Source organism: Hemicordylus capensis, chromosome 9 (assembly GCF_027244095.1).
Source record: "Hemicordylus capensis ecotype Gifberg chromosome 9, rHemCap1.1.pri, whole genome shotgun sequence".
NCBI classification, from domain to species: domain Eukaryota; kingdom Metazoa; phylum Chordata; class Lepidosauria; order Squamata; family Cordylidae; genus Hemicordylus; species Hemicordylus capensis.
The window spans coordinates 6,021,254-6,039,810 of NC_069665.1; the positions used below are offsets into that span (position 1 = coordinate 6,021,254).

At 45.9% G+C, this 18,557-nt stretch overlaps 1 protein-coding gene across 2 annotated transcripts in view; it reads left to right on the forward strand.

Moving 5' to 3' along the window:
- The window catches only part of GNAO1 (G protein subunit alpha o1), a 195,763-nt gene that overhangs the window by 167,338 nt on the left and 9,868 nt on the right, over window positions 1–18,557 (forward strand). The window contains exon 8 of one of the 2 annotated variants that reach the window (XM_053270465.1): window positions 1,323–17,027. The exons of the other annotated variant lie outside the window; for it this stretch is intronic. Within the exon in view, the coding sequence (XP_053126440.1) occupies window positions 1,323–1,510 (188 nt within the window). The 3' untranslated portion in view covers window positions 1,511–17,027. Of the gene's footprint in view, window positions 1–1,322; window positions 17,028–18,557 lie in introns of those variants that run through there. 2 annotated transcript variants of the gene reach the window in all.

An 18,557-nucleotide genomic window follows, 5' to 3' on the forward strand; every position in this document is an offset into this window, starting at 1 on the left:
TGTCTATGGTATCTTCTCATGTGACATGGCAGAAACAGATAGGCCCCTTGCTCCCAGTGAGTTTGCAAACTTGTGGCTCATTAATTGCTGACATTTCTCCAGAAGGGTGGTTTTCAAGCTGTGTTTCAGAGAACTCCGGAATCCCTTGGAAGCTCACCAGGGCTTTCCAGCCAGGAGATCAGTAAGCAAACTAGCGGTGCTGGTCTCCAGCAGTGCTGGAAAGTAACGTTCAGCCATGAATGCACCCTGTCAAGAATTCTCAAGCTTGGACCCAAAGATGTCATTGGACTACAGCCCTTTGGCCATTGTGGCTGGGGATGATAGGACTTGTGGTCCAACATCTGGGACCCAGGTGTGAGAACCTCTGCACTACGTAATCTTAGGCAAGCCGCTCTCTCTTTCTTTCTCCCAGCCTCAATCTCGCCATATGAGAATAATGATACCAGCCTACCTTACATCCTTGTTATAAAGATTACTGAGAAATGAAGCACAATACAGTTAAATGTATTTTATACATATAAAACATAAACATATAGCAATCGAATAAAATGAATGAATGTATGCATGCTCGGCATTATTAATTACAACAGGGATTCCCAACGTGTGGCACTCCAGATGTTGCTGAACAAGTCCAGTCATTGCCAGCTACAGTTTGGTGTGGCTGGGGGTGATGGGCATTGTAGTTCAGCAACAGCTGGAGCACTACAGGTTGGGGAACCCTTGGATTACGATATCCAGAAATACTTCATTATTCTTGCCTGAGATGAGAGCAGTAAAGTACTGTTTAAGGCAGGGCTGCATAACTTCAGCCCTCCAGCTCCCATCTTCTCTAGCCACAGTGGCCAGTAGTCAGCAGTTATGGGAGTTGTAGTCCATCAACAGCGGGAGAACCGAAGTTGTGTAGCCCTGATTTAAGGGAACTTAAGAAGACGTTTCTGGAATCTTGGCCTGATGTGACCTGAGTGTTGACTTGCCGTATTTACCTGGATACAAATTTATTTAAGACGAATCCCTTAAAAACAGAGGTTAAATACAGGTTATACCTATATTTAGCGAAAAAGAAGAGGACTCTGAATTTAAGACAACCCCCCTGATTTCTAACATCAAAGAACTTGGGGGAAACCTAACCTTGGATTCAGGAAAATACAGCCATGTGGGAATTTTTCAGAGAGTTGACCTCTGTAAGTTCTGTAACTCTCCAGATCTTGTCCGGGCATCGGACAGGTGCACACCCAGGCAGGGCCAACCGAGGTGATTCGGATTTTGTTGTGTTTTATGTTTCCAAGCAGACCCTTTCCTGGCTTTTGTGTCCTCTCTTGCAGGAGCCAGCTCCTTCACCGAAGCCGTGACTTACATCCAGTTGCAGTACGAAAGCAAGAACAAGTCATCCAACAAAGAGATCTACACACACATCACCTGTGCCACTGACACCAACAACATCCAGTTTGTCTTTGATGCTGTAACTGATGTTATCATTGCCAACAATTTGCGTGGATGTGGACTGTACTAACCTCCTTCCCTGGTGTGCCCCCCCCCCCCCACTTCTCCCTCACCCTCTTGGAAAGCCTCCTCCTGGTCGAGTTGATGGATTCATTTTCCTGCCTCACTCGCCTCCCCAAATCCATACATCTCCCTTTGAGATGGTAGTGTTCCCACAAGGTCCGTTTCCCAGCTCAGTACACCACTGGTGAAAATTGCCTTGTGAACGTAAATCATTTTACTGCCGCGTCGGCATTCACAGGGTAGTTCCGCCATGAATAGTTTGAGAGGGAAATAGCTTATTGGTCCTATCAAAATGGAGAGTGAGAAAGAGCAAAAGGATTTCTTTTTCTGACTCCTCAAAGCTTGACAGACAATTCTGCTTGCTTTCCCTCATCTCCTTTCCTTGCTCTTCAGACTCTTCATTGACTTTCTCTACTGTGCCTTTTCTGGAACGGAAGCCAGTATAACAACCACAGTCTCACGTATCCGCCGACCGGTCTTAGAGACCCGCTTTCTTTATCCACAGTATAAAAATAGGCTAAAACCCACCTATTCACGGGTTTGAGTGGCCAGAAATGGCCTGGAAATGACTTCCAGTGTCGTTTCTGGCTGCCAATGCAAAGCCATTTTGTGGCACTTAAATTTTTTTTAAAAATAAATCCTGCAATTTTTTGCAGAAAATCAGAGGAATTGGGGGTGGGGTGGGGGCATTGCTGGAGACCCGGAGAGCAAGGAACAGTACTTTATTTCTCTTATTTCTGCCTCCTCCTGGCTTTTTTAGCCCTTTTTTGTTCTTGTTAGGAACCTAAACCCCACCCCATTGACTCAAGGTTTTGTTATTTGCTGTTTCCATATTCGTACCTATAAGCAAGAACGGAACTCCGTGAATAACAAGGGCCACCTGTATTGCAACTAACAGAATGGAGGCTCAAGAGAGCCCCTAAAATCTATATATTTAAACAGCCAGAATGCTAATTTTCTTAGAGCAACAATCCAAATCCTGAAGTATTTGACATCAAAATGGCAATTGGAGCACAACAATAGTTTTAAATGCAAAAGGGAAGTCCTGTGTGGTAAGTGTTCCCATTTCCTTCACGTATCTACCAGTTCCTCCAGAAGACACACATCCTGACTCCACATCTGGAGACACACGCTGACTCCAGTTTCTATCCCAAATGGATACTATACCGATCAGTAGTATGGCTTGGTTTGAGGTCTGAGGGTTGGCTGGTTGTTTTTTTAATGTTACAAATAATTGGATGTCTGAAGCAGTTGTGCTGAAGCTTTTCGGACAGGCCCAATGATAGGAGAAATTACTAAATATTCTGAAATAAGCTAGGGCAAGGGTTCCGGAACTCTGGTCCCCAAATGTTGTTGGGCAGTGTCCCAAAGGCCACTGTGGCTGGGGATTATGGAGCTTGTATGCTGCCTTGTCCCATGCCCCTGGGGGGCCATGAGGCAGCCCCCTTCCAGAACTGATCCTTGTCTGCTTTGGCAGTGGCACCGCCAGCAGTCTCTCCTTCTCTCCTCGGGCTTCCTGCAGACTTTGCAAGAGTGTGGGCGGAGGCGTTCCTGGCCAAGCATGCAAGGGTCAGCTCAGTCCTGCAGAGCTGCTTAGAGCTGCTTGTCGTCCTGTTGGCACCCCAATATTCTGCCACCTGAGGCAATGGCCTTCCCTCGCCTCTTTGAAGAGCTGGCCCTGGTTGTAGTCCAGCAACACCTGGGGACCCAAAGGTGGGAACCCCGACTTAAGGTGTTCAAAGTGTCTTCCAGGGACCCTGGAGTTCCTCGGAAGCTTTTTGAGGCTCCTCAATGAGAAGATCAGCAATGGCAGACACACTTCTCTTGGAGGACTCATGTCTGCTGCTGCTGATCTTTCTCTGCCATGCATGGCCACAGGAGGAGATCTGCAAAGGGTGATCCAGACTTGGGCCGGGTCCCAGAGCTGGGGCGGGCAGACCTGCCTTTTTAGCTAGTAAGCACCATTATACAGTGGCCTGAACCAGAGGTTCCCAAACTTGGGTCTCCAGGAGCTTTCCCAGAGAGCGGGCGTTACCACAGGTTTTCTGCCAGGCTTTACTGCGAATTCAAAGTTGCCTAAAAAAGCCAATGCAAGAAGTTGACTTTTTTCCTACCCCGGATGGAAATCGGGCTCTTTAACACACTATGAAAGACCCGCATTGTGTGTGAAGTGCTCCCCGATCGCACGCAGTGACTTCAGGGGAAATTTGGCCGATACGGGAATGCACCCCCTCCATTCTGGAGCTGATGCAAACTAAAAGCTGTTGTTGACCTGCAACTCCCATCACCCCCAGCCACAATAAATGGAGAGCCAGGGTTTCCCACCCTGTGCCAGAATCTACTCAGTTCACCCAGAGGTGCGCCTAGGTAGTTTTGGAGCCTGGACTGAAAGCCTTTGGAGCCCACCCACTTGCCGCTGCAAGTTAATGATCACCCCCTACACACACACACACAGAGTGACACACCAGTATTTTTAACACCTGGGTTCTTGAGGGCACAAACAGCAACTGAACGCACAAGAATGTAAGACAGGTATATTGATGGAAATCTGCATGAGCAGGAACTTTTCAACTTGACGTCTTCCCACACCACCTCTTTCTTTCCGACTGCGTCTCTAAAGCAGAGGCCACACTTGCCTGCCTGACACAGGTCACAGTCATGCTTGGCCGCCCAGCCCCCCAGCATGGGCCAACAGCATGGCAACCACATTGCCTGGGACAGACTAAAGAGGACTTGGGGATCCCGGCGGGGTGGAGGCACTGGACTTCAGCCCCCAAGTCCCGGGGTAAGAGCACCTCTGAGTTCACCTGTGGCATCGAGGAGGCCCACCTGCCTTCGCCACCACTCTGTCCCAGTTGATTGTGTGCTCTGAGACGTATCCCAGAACTTTCTGAAGCACGCAGGGCTTTCAGGATAGGAAACAGGTCCCTGAAGCAAGGAAGTCTAAGAACCACTGGCCTAATAATACAATTGTGTTACTGATAACAGTTTTTACCTCAAGCTTTAATCACGGTTTTAGATCTCCCTGTAGCATCCCCCCAATAACTCCTTTACAAGGCCTTCCTTGGGTTTTTTAGACGACAATTCTCTTTTCTCTCCACTCGCCCCCCTTCAAATAGGTCTGGGCTGTTCATGGATCACAGCCCTTGTGTCCTGAACCACATTGTAGAAATTGTACAGTGATGCACATATCCTTGTCTGATTGTAGGAGTGTGAGAGTAAATCCCCCTTCTGTAAGAAGAGTGGATGAGTGCATGTGTGCATGTTTATATGTAGTGTGCTCACACATAATGTGCTTGAGCCAAAATCTGGGCCGAGTGTAGCTACCCTACATGGCATCAATCCATTCACAGTGTGGAGGATGAGACACTTCACCACACACCTAAGGCAACAGGCGTGGTGTAAGCCCTCTGTGTGGAAGTCCATATGTGCAATGGCCCAATTAATTCCCACCTTCTTTTTGGAAGGTGACGAACTGCACAAATTTGGCCATGTGCTTTCCATGGACAGAGACTGTTGCCAGGGTAGGTGTCTGAACATTTTTGTTCATTTTTGCTGTACTGCCTGAATGCCATTATACAGTTGAACGCAGATCCTGAAGCTGGGAAGGACGCTTGGCCTACCCAGTTCATGATCATCAGGACAGGCTCATTGTCAACCACTAGGTAGCCCAAAGGGCCAGTTTAGGACTGAGAGGACTCTTTTGCTCAGCTCTCTGCTGCTACTTCGTCCACTGGCCTATTCCAAGCTGGCTGAAATGAAAATCATGACGTCTGCCTTCTCTACTGGGAGGGGAGAACAGAAACCCCAAGTAGCTGGCTGAGAATAAATGGCATCACAAACATTAGAGGGGAAAGTACAGGAAGCGTCAGGAAACATGTGAAGTGTACTGCTGACAGCTTTTGTGGAATTGTTCTCTCTCCTTCTTTCAGAGGAGGCATTGAATTTTGAGACTTCAAACACACACACACACACACACACACACACACACACCCCTCTGTCCGCCATGAGTCACTGTAGGCCGGCATCCAGCCAACACAAGTGACTTCCAGCCAGTTTTATACCTGTAGGCCTACTGTGTTGTGCAAAATAACATTTTTACACTTAAAAAAAAAAAAAAAGACTGGATCTGTATTATGAGAAAACTAGAATACTCTCCCTGAAGTTTAGGTGTGCTACGCTTTTGCTTAAGGGGGAATGACAGGGTGGCAAATTAAACAGGAATCTTGGTGATACATGGCAAACGTGCACCAATCCTGTTCCTTGACGGCTTGCCAGGAAGCCGGGCTCATGGGCAGGCCCAGAGTCTTGTGCCAGAAAGAGGCAATGTGAGGGCAAAAGCAGATTCGAACAGGATGCCACATAGGATTTGATCCCAGGCAGAGAGAGGCCAGGCCCAGGAATACAGATGGACAAAGGGCATGCGAACGAGCCAAATGGGCAGTGCATGTGTATTTGGCTCAGAGTAAGGCTGGTAGAGGAGAGGGCGCAGCAAGGAGGGGCAGGGGTCCAAGCATAGCAAGGCTTTCCAATCTTGCGTCCCCAGATCTTGTTGGACTACAATTCCCAGCAGCCCCAGCCACAATCTGGCTGATGGGAGTTGTAGTCCAACAACATCTGGGGACCCAAGAGTCTGGCAACTCCTGCAGTAGAGCACAATGAAATAGGTTATAGGGACAAATTTAGGACAGATTGGTACCTCTTTCCTCCTCCTCCTCCTCCTCCTCCTTTGTTTCTTGCAGTGGCTACTGGGATCATGGCAGCCATCAAGATATGAATGCATTCCAACTTATTGGAACTTTGTCTCATTCCTGGAGCATCATGCAGTGCTGAGGAATGAGTCCTGGGGCTTCTTCCAAGTGGGTTCTCCTTGTGGCTGCCCTGAACTTTCACTGCACCTTCATTGAAACTAGCAGTGGTATTCTGGCAGACAGCAGAGCGTTGCCAATTCTGACTGAAGCTATTCATTGAGATGTGCTTTCCCCAGTGTTTTTTCCATTTTGTTCTCATTAAAATCTCCAGGATTTCTTTTAGTGGTTGCCTGGAGATGTATACCAATTTCTGTAGACCCTTGGCCAATCTTGGAAATACCAGAGGAGGGAGAGATATCAAACAAGAAGTGCCCCTCAAAGAAACAAGCCATTTTTATGCCATTCTAAGGCAACTGATCTTCTATAGACCTATATAACTGGTATAATAGTAATGCCTTAGAGACCTGTATAATAGTAATTCCTTTCCTCTGCCCTTGGAACTGCTGTCCAGGGCAAGGAAGCTAGGGATCATGGGCAGAACTCTCAGCAACCTCGCCTACAGTACTTAGAATTCTTGGGGTAGTTTTCCGTCCCCTCTTAAGATTAATAATAACAGCCATACAAAGGTGAGTCATTCAGAAATGGCTGTTGCACTTTTATGCAGCAGAGCATGTGGCCTTCTTAAATTTGGCTTCCTCTGTGGTCTTAGCAAGCAAAATGATGATGGAGAACGTGAAAGTAAGGAGAATAAAGGAAAAGGGAAGGTCAGCCAGAGACAAGAAAATTCATTGGAACATAGGAAGCTGCCTGTAGAGGCTTAAAGCCTTTGTCTCAGAGCAAGCTCATGCAGGTGCGGAGGGAGGCCAGTGGCACCTGGGTTCTGCCCACTGCCATGGCCCCCTAGCCCCACATCTTGTGTCAGTGTCTGAAGTAGAGAGTGATTAGACACACACACACCCTCTGTCTGACTTCAGGCATGGTTTAGCTCCCATTTGGTTTTGCTCCCAAACGGGGCCACGGGGCCCTGTTTGGGAGATAAACCACACCCCCATGTCTGACTTTGGATGCAGGGTGTGTGTCTGGGGCAGGAGGCACAGCCTCTGTGGGGTGGTGGCCTGGGTTTTTTGAATCTGTTCGCTCAATGGTGGCTCTTCCCCTGAGTTCACGTGAGGGGAAGAAAAATGCTGAATCATCCCTGCAGAGCTGCCTAGCTCGGCTTCTCCTACAACATCTCTGTAATTTTTGCTAGGTTCAAAAGGCTGCTGCAGCCACCCGCTTATTGACAGAGCTTAAATTACCCTCACTCTGAGGCTTGGGGTGGAATCCCAGGGAAACTCTCTTTCCTTTGCTGTTGGAAAAGTTCAAAAATCTTTCAGATGTATGTCCACACGTGGTGAGAAAACTGATAGCTGTTGACCGCCTGAGGCATGTTTGCACCAGAGTAAAAAACCCCTTTTCAGCCCCCACTTTCTCCTGAGTTAAAACCCCACTCAGAGAAGCTTGTAAAAGAAAAGAACAAAAAGAATAACAGTTTTATTCAAATGCGACAGACTGCTTTCTTCTGAGGCTTTCTCAGCTTTTAGTTACAGGTAAAAATACTCAGTAGGTCACAAGATTACTTCAGAAAGCACCCCGAGTGATCTTGGGGCATCATGCTTTAAAAATCGTGGTTACCCAGTTGTAAGGAACAGGTATGAAGGAAAATACAAAAGCACAATTAAAAGCTTACAGAGTCTTTTGCAATGCCCTGGCTGGATGGGCGAAGGCTAGTGTTTCTTAGGTTAATTAAGTTACAAGTAAACAATAACAGAACAGTATCAGGAATATGCAAAACACACACAAAAGCAATTGAAAGTCTAATGCAAAGTCTGACTAAACAAACTTTCCCCTAGACTAAATTCCCTGAATCCTAAGCCCTGGCTTCCTTGTCTTGAACTCCCAAACTCTGGTTGAAAATTCGAGCTTCCTGCCCTCCTGGCTTCCCAGGACCTGCAGAGACATTTTCCTGTAGCCAGTTCTCACAGTCACATGTCCTCTCTACACCCCCAGCCAGCTTCCCCTAACAAAGAACTCCTTCTTCCTCCCAGTGGCTCTCTACGTCCCACCCACCTGGTGTGTTGATTGGCTGAGCTTTGGAGTTCACCAGCCTGTCAGTCAGGACAGGGTTCCCTTTCGGTTAACTCTTTAGGGGAGGGGTGGCTCATCACTACACTGTCTTATACCAAGTCAGACCTTTGGTCCATTTGTCTCAATATTGTCTACAGTGGCTATTCCAGTGGGATTTTTGCCCAGTCCAACCAGGAACATTTTCAGACAGCAGGCTTTACCACAGGTTTACCACAAGGCTTTACTGTGAGTTCGGGGCATAACAGATACTCGGGTGGAAAAAGAGGATTTTTAACCCCGGACATAAATCGGGCTAGGTACCAATTTGGAGGGGGAAACCCAAATTGTGTGTGAAGCGCTCTCTGAAATATTGAATGGACTTCAGGGTAAATCTGGCCAATGCACACCCACCCTCTCAAAGTAAAGTTGCTATAAAGTTGCCATATGAAAAAGTTCCTGGAGGACTTCCTCCAGAGATTGAACCTAAGACCTTCTGCATGCAAAGCAGATGCTTTACCAATGAGTTATGTGGGAAGATCTCTGGAATCAAGTACAGAAATGAAACAAGTAGGGTATTCGATATTAGATAAATGTCAAATCAAAACTGAGCTGAAGATAAATTGAATGTGACATTCCAAAAGACCTGAAGTTTTTATTCTGAGTGGTGACTGGTGGGATCTGGATTTGGGAATGCAAAATAGTACTTTTGTTTTGTGAAATTGGCTAGCAACTCAAGGGTCTGTACAAGTATGGATTCTGGATGGAAAACAAGGTCCAAATCTCATTGCCCAGCATAATAACTGGGCACCCAAAGTAAATAATGGATTCAGTAAACCAGACCTCATTCTTTGAATTTTGTCATACTTCATAGCTTCCAGTATTAATGTATCAGATTCCAAATGCAGGTGGCATTTTATTTCTATCATAGTAGAACCTGTGGAGAATTGCTGGGAAGAAAAAGGGGTTATGCCATTTGACCATACAATGAAACTGAGTTTAGTTTATAATGGTTAGTTGTGCTTCTCTTGAGTGAGGCTTGTACAATGGCTTTTTGTATCAGCCTGATATGTGCTCTGATACTAGATCTAAGACCTGGGAGCTGAAATTTTGAAATAATAAAAATGTGACAAATATATCAAATTTCACAATTTGGATTTTGATTCCGAAATCTGACATCAGGATCCAAAATTCAGGTGTTTGGGGGCATTTACACCTATTTCCTGATTTTGTTAGATGAATGAATGGTGTCTAGTCCAAAATTCGCTAAATGCTCTTGCAAATCGCATCCAAAGGGATGCTGGATACTGAATGGTTTATGAATATTTTTTGGAAAGTTGCATATCCAAAAGATATTTGGAGAATACTCATATTTACTTTTCCAGAGAAGGGGTTTTGGTAGTAAGTCCATATCTGATACTCTCCTGGATCAGAAGTGGATGTGAAATAGGTTGATAATATCTGGGTTTGTATGCTTCTCTGGGACCATGGGATTCTCTGGGAGTCAAAATCTTTTACCAGGCACAGAGTGTAGACTATCCTCTTGGCAAATGGGCGGAGAGGGGAGGCGTGTCTTTCTTCAGCATCACAGGAAGTTTCCAGTGACAACAGTGTCATATTCTGTAGGCATGCAGTCAACTGGGGAGCAGCAATTATGCTACTGTGTGTAGAATCCTAGGGAACGAGTCATGGTCTGCAAGGACAAGGCAGTGGAGTGGAATCAGGAATATTCATAGTGGAATATTCATAGTGAAATAGCTATTCTGCAGAGAGGCAAGTGCAGACTGCCTTTTCCATGCTCTTGCTGCTGGCTGTTTGTTAGCCCCACCTCTACTCTAGGAGTAGAATACAGGTAACTAAAGCCCCATTCAAAAGCTGGCTGGGCTCATGGAATGGATTGCCAAAAAACATTACACTGTGAACCCCCTTTACACATCAGAATTTGCTTCTTTAAAAAAAAAAAACGCTCTGAAGAAAGATGAACTATTCACAGAATGGTGCAGCATTCCCTTGGGAAGTGTCCTATTTTTATTTTTATTTTTATTTTTAATTAATGTGTGTGGACAGAGTGAGACAAATGTAAAGCAATGGTGCATTTATTGTCTAAAACCCGATTGTGTAGAAAGATGCTAAGAATCACTGAAGGAAGGCAAGAGGAACAAGTTGAAGGTTGGGGCAAGTGTGGGGAATCAAAGTCTGCATTCCCAGGGGAAAGGAGAAGGTTGGAGATGAATTGTATGGAAGGGGGAATCGGTGGATGTTCTAGGAAGTGCTGAGTCTAAAAGCACATGCACGCTAGGGTCGTAGTTCAGTGATCAAGCTGTGAGCCAGCAATTCCCCTGTTCAAATCTCACCTCTGTCATGGCTTTTAGATGCACAGCTTTAGCCTCCTAGCTGTTGTTGGGCGACAACTCGGGAGCTGATGTCCAGTGACAGCTGGGGGACCAAAGTTGTCCAGCTCTGGAATATGGGGCCGAGAGGTGGGGCACAAATATACCGGCCTACTTTGCTGTTGTAAGGATTACTGAGAAAATGTGTGTGGACATTCCACAATGCAATGTCTGCTATCACACAGGAAGGTGTGTGGAGCACAAATCCTTTCCTTCCAGCATTCTTTCACTTGAATATGACTAATCTGGGGAGTTAAAGAGCAGTGAATAGGTTGGATTTTTCTTGAATTGTTTCCAAAGCACAGTGAGGCTCCTTGTCCATGTTAGTTTAACAAGAAGAAATGTACTAATTACCCAGGTGATGCAGTGAAACCCAGGTGTGTTTCCGTATTCTTAAAACAGAGCCAAAGCAGCAACATAATTCCTCACTTTATCATTGCCATCTGCAGGGACAGGGAAGCCTGTTGACAGCAACACCTTCCTTTTTCCCCCCCATTGCAAGCACTGGGCATTCTCTTTCCTCACCGTAGCAATACATCAGTATTTAGCATCAAAGTTCCCTGCTGTAATAGCAGCTGGCGTTTTAAACACACATATCTTCTCCAGCATTGAAATACCCCATGATACTCAAGTAAGGGCTGTAGATAGTCCCTGCTGTTTAAAAACGGTTAACTTTCTGCAGCCTGGCAATCCTAATTCTGCAATCCAAATTCTTCACCAAGAAAAGCTGGATTCTGCAAACTGACATTATTGCTCTTAATTTGCATAATAGTATATTTTGATTTTTAAAAAAATATATATTGCATAATTTATTCCATTATGGGGAGGGACAAGAACAATGAACCTGCGCCCCCAACTAGTGGAAATCTTATTCAGCCATCTCTCTAGCTTCTGAGAATACAGCAGCAATTGCCCAGATACACTTACATGTACATCTGTGCATCCACAGGGACTAGAAACTTACTTTTTGGGGGGGAAAGTTGAGGTTTTGGGGCAGCTGGGTTCTTTGCCCATTGCCACTTTCTGTGCTCTGGCAGAATTGGGACCTACACGAAGTCCTTTCTGTGTGCCCTGTATTCACAAGTAACAATTCTGACATCATGATTGTACACAACTGAAATATTAGTTCCCTCCACTGCACTGATCTCCCAGTAACAAAACATTGGTTTGATAAATTGATTATTGACAAATTGATTATTTGGATTTGTAGCAAACATGTTTGTCATGTAAACATTGGTGCTTGCAGCACTAAAAAACCCTAACGTGGAAGGAACCAGAGAATTCCAAGCTTAAAAGAAATAAAGTCTTATCTCTTCTGCAGGGCAAAAGGCTTTAACAATAACCTCTGAACATTGTACAGAACTCTGCAGCTTTTAAATGCCTTCTTTGAGAAACTTAGGATAGCCTGCCTCTCTCTCTCTCTCTCTCTCTCAACAACTTTTCAATTTTAAAGTACAGTATTGCATTCTTAATGTCATGAAACATTTGCAATACAAAGAAGGTTAACTAAGCCAGAGATAAAATGACATTAAAATGGAACATAGTAACATTGTAAAACTTTTCTAAAAGCATGCCAGTTGGAATTGCAACTTTAGGCTGGTGAAGTGGTTAAGAGCGCAAGCTGTGAGTCAGGGAGGCTGCAGTTGAAAATTCAGCTCAGCAACGGACTTGTTGGGTACAGGCATCTGTACCTAACTGAAGCATAGGGTCTGTAGTCCAACAACATCTGGAGACCCAAGTTTAAGGATGTCACCTGGGCTGTGCTAGTAAAACAATGTTTTACTGCATTGCATATTATTACACATTTTGCAACTATTTTTTAACCAACAGCCTGGATTTATCCATTTAACAACAGTTCAGTAAGACTCTAAACAGGCAGTCACTGAAACAGAAATCAGGCCAGATTCAAGTCACATGTCCAGGTTGGAAGCAGTCTGGCTTCATGCCTCCAATTTGACATCTTTTACACAGAACCGCATTGGCTGTAGAATGCCAGGTATCAAGTCTTACTTCCCTATTTATATTTGTCTGTAGTTTTTTAAAAAAATCAATAAATTTAGAATGCACGTCTACAATGTTCAGTATATTTAGAATAGGAAAGCGAGCACCCCCTCTTCTTCACACACACCCTTATGGCCACTCATGATGGGGGAGACCTGGCTCGGTAGCAGGACATATGAAAGGGACCTAGCTGTTGAACACAAATTGAACATGAGCCAACAGTGTGATGCAGCTGCTAAAAGAGCGAATGCAATCCTGGCTGCATTAACAGAGGAATGTTCAGATTATGAAAAATAATCACTCCACTCTATTCTGCACTGGTCAGACTTCACTTTGAATCCTGTGTCCTGTTTGTGACCCCCCACAATTTGAGATGTACCTTCAAAAACAGGGATGGGTTCAGAGGATGGTGACAAAGATGGTGAGGGGTCTGGAAACCAAATCCGGTGAGGAACAGTTGAAGGAGGGGGTACGTTTAGCCTGGAGAAGAGAAGAATAAGGGGAGATAGGATAGCTCTCTTCAAATATCTGATGGGCTGTCCCATAGAAGAAGCAGGCTTGCTCTCTGTTGCTCCTGAGGGCAGGACTGGAACCAACGGGTTGAAATTTCAAGAATGTAAATTCAGGCTAGAAATTCAGAGGAACTTCCTAATTGTGATAGCTGTTTGTCAGTGGAACAGCCTGCCTCATGCAGTGGCTGGGCTCTTCTTTGCTAGAGGTTTTCAAACAGAAAGCCATCTGTTGGGGAGGCTGGAGCAGTTTCCTGTGCTGAGCAGCGAGGTGGACTAGAACAAGGATTCTCAACTTTGGGTCCCCAGATGTTATTGGACTTCAACTCCCATAATCCCCAGCCCCAGTGGCCTTTGGTTGGGGATTATGGGAGTTGAAGTCCAATAACATCTGGGGACCCAATGTTGAGAATCCCTGGGCTAGAAGACCCCTGAGGTCCCTTCCAACTCTAAAATGCTATGAGTCTATGACTAAATAAAAAGGGAAATGCCTTCGTGTCTTGTTCTGTGGTGTAGAAAACCTTAAGCATATCCACATGAGCATATTTGCAGGTCTCCGATATGCTCACTTTAGAGGTTCTACTTCCCTTGGTCCCCACATCAGTACTGCAAGTAGGGTGGGGAGTTCTCACTGATGCAGAAGGACAAAATAGGGAACACAATCATGCTATCCTGACATTTAAATAATGTTCGCCATCTTCCGTATCCCCAAAATCTGACCATGCAGCCTGCTGGATTTTTGCCTCAGCCAGCTTTTTGCCAATTTGCTGACTTCAACTCTCTCGAGGACCATCTTTGTTACCTCATCTCAGTCCAGACACTAGGCCTGTCTCTAGATCTGTTTTAGGGGTGACTGCCCTCTCACTTCCCTCTTTGCTGTCTCACGGGCACATCCTTTGTCGCTCTTTCTGCTCTCTTCCTTGGAAGAGCACTGCTGGTCCTTGCAGTTCTTGTTGGCCAACTGCCCTTTCATTCGGCCGTCTTAGGTCAGACTCCATTTCAATCTCATCGGAAACCTGATATTGATTAAGCCTTTATCCCAGCGTACCCATTTCTTACCTAAATCACCACCTACACTGGGGGAAGCCAGAGATCCAGTTGATGCACCCAATGCAGTCAGCGTGCATTGGGTAGAGCGTCAGCTTTAGAACTACTCATTGCCTTGGTGCTAGCAGTGATGCACATTCCTCCCAAGAGGTGTCATTAGGGGGTGTCCCATGGGACATTGGCCCCCAATGAATGGCTTAGCACCCCCAATCTCATCAGCCACTTCTTTCTCAAATGTGTGGCCGGGGCGGGGGGGTTGCCTGTGCTGTTTCTGCTGCTTCAGAGGCAACCTTTGCTTCTCATCTCTGTCTCCTCCCTAAAAGGTGTTGTGCTAGGGACAAGACAGATACTTTAGCCCCCAAGACACCACTTGTCTCTTCCAATTTCCATTTGGGGAGGAGTCAGATGTCATTATTCGGCGGCGGTGGGGGAGGGACAGGACATGATTGAACTGAATTATTAAAAGGAGGGCTGTGGTCACAGGCCCTGATCTTTTAAGTCAATGCCCCATTCCTGTCCACAACAAAAAATGTTGTCAGCTGTTTTGATGCATTCTGGAAGAACGTTGCAGTTGAAATGCACATCCCGATCCTTTGGCCAACTTCCTGACTAACGGCACACTTGCAGGATGTTGTGCTTGCACTAGGAGAGCTGGTCTTGAGGTAGCAAGCATGAATTGTTCCCTTTGCTAAGCAGGCTATGCCCTGGTTTGCATTAGATGGGAGACTACCTGTGTGAGCCCTATAAGATATTCTCCGGAGGAGATGGAGCCACTCTGGGAAGAGCACCTGCCTGCTTGCATGCAGAAGGTTCCAAATCCCCTCACTGGAAGCATCTCCAAGACAGAGCTGAGAGAGACACCTGCCTTTAACCTTGGAGAAGTCGCTGCCGGTCTGTGGAGACAATTCTGAGCTAGATGGACCAAGGGTCTGACTCGCCAGGAGGCAACTTCCTAGGTTCCAAAGGATGTTGCACTGGTGAGTTCCACTACATCGGGAGCTTGTTTTCCAGATGAGCATTGCACTAGCATAATGCGTGACTGCCTTAAGGACATCCTTTGCATAATGCGTGGCCGCCTTAAGGACATACTTTGCACAAGGATGTCGTGCAAAGAAAGGAGCATCTGCTTGGGACCAATCCCTGCACTAGCAGTAGACATTGACAAGCCACACAACACCCGTTGCCCAACCCTGTGTATGGCCTGGAGGAGGTCTTCCACTAGCAGTTGTGCAACATCATGGGACACCACAGCAGCCCCCACCTGCATGGAGCCTAAGAAACGATGAGTCATAGGCCCATGCCTATGACTCAGCAAGGGGGGTTCAATGGAACCAGACTCACATCCCCCCCATGGTGGCTGCCATCTTGACAACAAAGGAACAAAGCTGCACTCGCCTAGGAAGGTTGCCGAGTTGTGCAAAGTTGTGGTGTTCCATGACGTTGCACAACCGCTAGTGGAAGACATACTCTAGGACTTGCACATGACTGCCCCCAAAGGGCACACAATCACAAGATAACGTAGGGTAGACACCAGCAACAGCCACTGCAGGGCTGGGACTAGATAGGGCCAGGTGCTCTCCCCCTACTAGATGTAAGAGAATCACCACTTTGATAGAGGCCCTTTTGCTCAGTCAGCAAGGGGATGCAAGCAGATGCTCTGCTCATGAGCTTTGGCCTCCTTCCTCTCAAGGGAATATCTTTCAGCAGACAGCATCCGCATGTAGTCCCCCACCCAACTGTAAACCTTACTGAGCAGAGGGGTCAATACTACCTCAAGGCTGTCGTCCAACAATATCGGAGACCAGAGTGTGAGAACGCCTGCACTAGTCAGTTGCTGGTGGGGAGGAAGGACTAGGAAGGGGCGCAGAGATCCAGCCCCTCCTCCTCCGTTGCCCTGCCCAGATGCCTAATTGACATGTTGTCCATCAGTTTTCTGACCCAAGCCAGTCAGACTGAGTGAAGAACTGCATATTTAGCTGGCCTTTGCTGCCATGGTGCCTCGCCGGCTAGGGGAAGCTTTCTTAACCTTGGGTGCCCAGATGTTGGGCACCCATCATCTCCATGCCACAAAGGCCATGCCTGGGGGTGATGGGAATTGTAGTCCAACAACATCTGGGCACCAGTGTTCTCTCTAATTTCGTGGGGGGGGGATGGATTTGTTCTGGGCAGGAGTATCAAGGCACTGTGTGCACACCTACATTCAGAGTGGGGCCTTCCTGATTCAGTCTGAGTGGGATCTAAAATTAACTGAGTGGACATTAAAAAAAAAACTTGTGAGCACGCACATGTGCACAAGCCAAAAAGGGAACCCTGTTGAGCACCCAAGGTTAAGAAACTCGGGGCTAGGAATAACCCAACGCAGAAACCTGGGTTTTGCATTAAAGCCATCAAGTTCATTAGGCTTCTATTTCTATCTCACTTATTTTTCCTGCAATAGCTGTTCACACACACACACACACACACACACACACACACACATTTTTGACAGGTCACTGACACTTGCGAAATCCTCCCTTTTCTTTGCCAGTTAGTTGCAGAATCGGTTTCCCCCCCTTTTGCATGTTTGATTGGCCTGAACTGTATTAACTGTCGTTGTATGGAGTGTGAATGTGACAGTGTGTTGGTTTAATAGCTCTTTTACTTCTTATTGTAATAATTTATTGGTTGTCAGCCCTGTAATTTATTAGTTACCAAATGTTAATAAAGTGCCAGCTCTTTTCTAGTGTGAGAGAGATTTTATTGGGTATCGTCTTCTTCAAGGACATCTGCGAGGAAATCATTAAGATATGAACAATCTTGGGCATCACAAAGTTGTCCACATGCTACTCCTGAAAGAATTGTGCTGGAACTGGAATGACTGAATTGTATCCTTTTATTGACAGCGTGAGGGGTGAATAAACCAAAACCACATAGAACCAGCAGTACACCTCTCAGAATTGTGTTAGTACATGAGCCCGCTGAGGTAATCAGTATCATCTGCAGGGCAAATGCTCAATGTGATTTTTTACAAGGTCTAATCCTAATGGCGCGGCAGGAAATGACTTGACTAGCAAGCCAGAGGTTGCCTGTTCGAATCCCCGCTGGTATGTTTCTGAGACTACGGGAAACACCTCTATCGGGCACTAGTGACAGAGGAAGATGCTGAAAGGCATCATCATCTCATAGTGTGCGGGAGGAGGCAATGGTAAGCCCCTCCTGTATTCTACCAAAGACAACCACATGGGTCTGTGGTCACCAGGAGTCGACACCGACTCGACAGCACACTTTGCCTTTGCACCCCAGAGAGAGGAAAGAGGTGTTAGCATTGCAAGATGTGCAGCTTTCAGTGCATTCTTATGCTTTTATTGTCCTGACCATCAGGACAATACTGCAGGCCAAATTTGCAATGGCGTTTTAAGAGAGGCCAATGTAGTGTCGTGTTTAGAGTGCTGGACTAGGACCAGGGAGACCTGAATTCAAATCCCCACTCAGCCAAGAAACTCACTGGGTGACTCTGGGCCAATCACTCATCTCTCAGCCTAACCTACCTCACAGGGTTGTTGTGAGGATAAACATAACCATGTACACCACTCTAGGCTCCTTGGAGGAAAAGTGGGATATAAATGTGAAAATAAATAAATAAAAGCTTTTGAAAGTTTTAAAAACACAAAAACTACTATGATATTTTATCAACGTTGTCAGAGGAATGGGAATGAAAAGGGGCAGGAATCTCCTCCAAAGATTAGTCCATGGACAGAGAACGTGTTCATTGTTACTGTAACCCTGACACTTTCCTCTGTACAAACATGACTGCAAGTTTACTCTAATCATTTGAAGGGGTGGGGATGATAATACAGGTGAAACTCGGAAAATTAGAATATCGTGCAAAAGTCCATTAATTTCAGTAATGCAAATTAAAAGGTGAAACTGATATATGAGACAGACGCATTACATGCAAAGCGAGATAAGTCAAGCCTTAATTTGTTATAATTGTGATGATCATGGCGTACAGCTCATGAAAACCCCAAATCCACAATCCCAGAAAATTAGAATATTACATGGAACCAATAAAACAAGGATTGAAGAATAGAACAATATCAGAACTCTGAAAAGTATAAGCATGCATATGTATTCAGTACTTGGTTTGGGCCCCTTTTGCAGCAATTACTGCCTCAATGCGGCGTGGCATGGATGCTATCAGCCTGTGGCACTGCTGAGGTATTATGGAAGACCAGGATGCTTCATTAGCGGCCTTCAGCAATTCTGCATTGTTT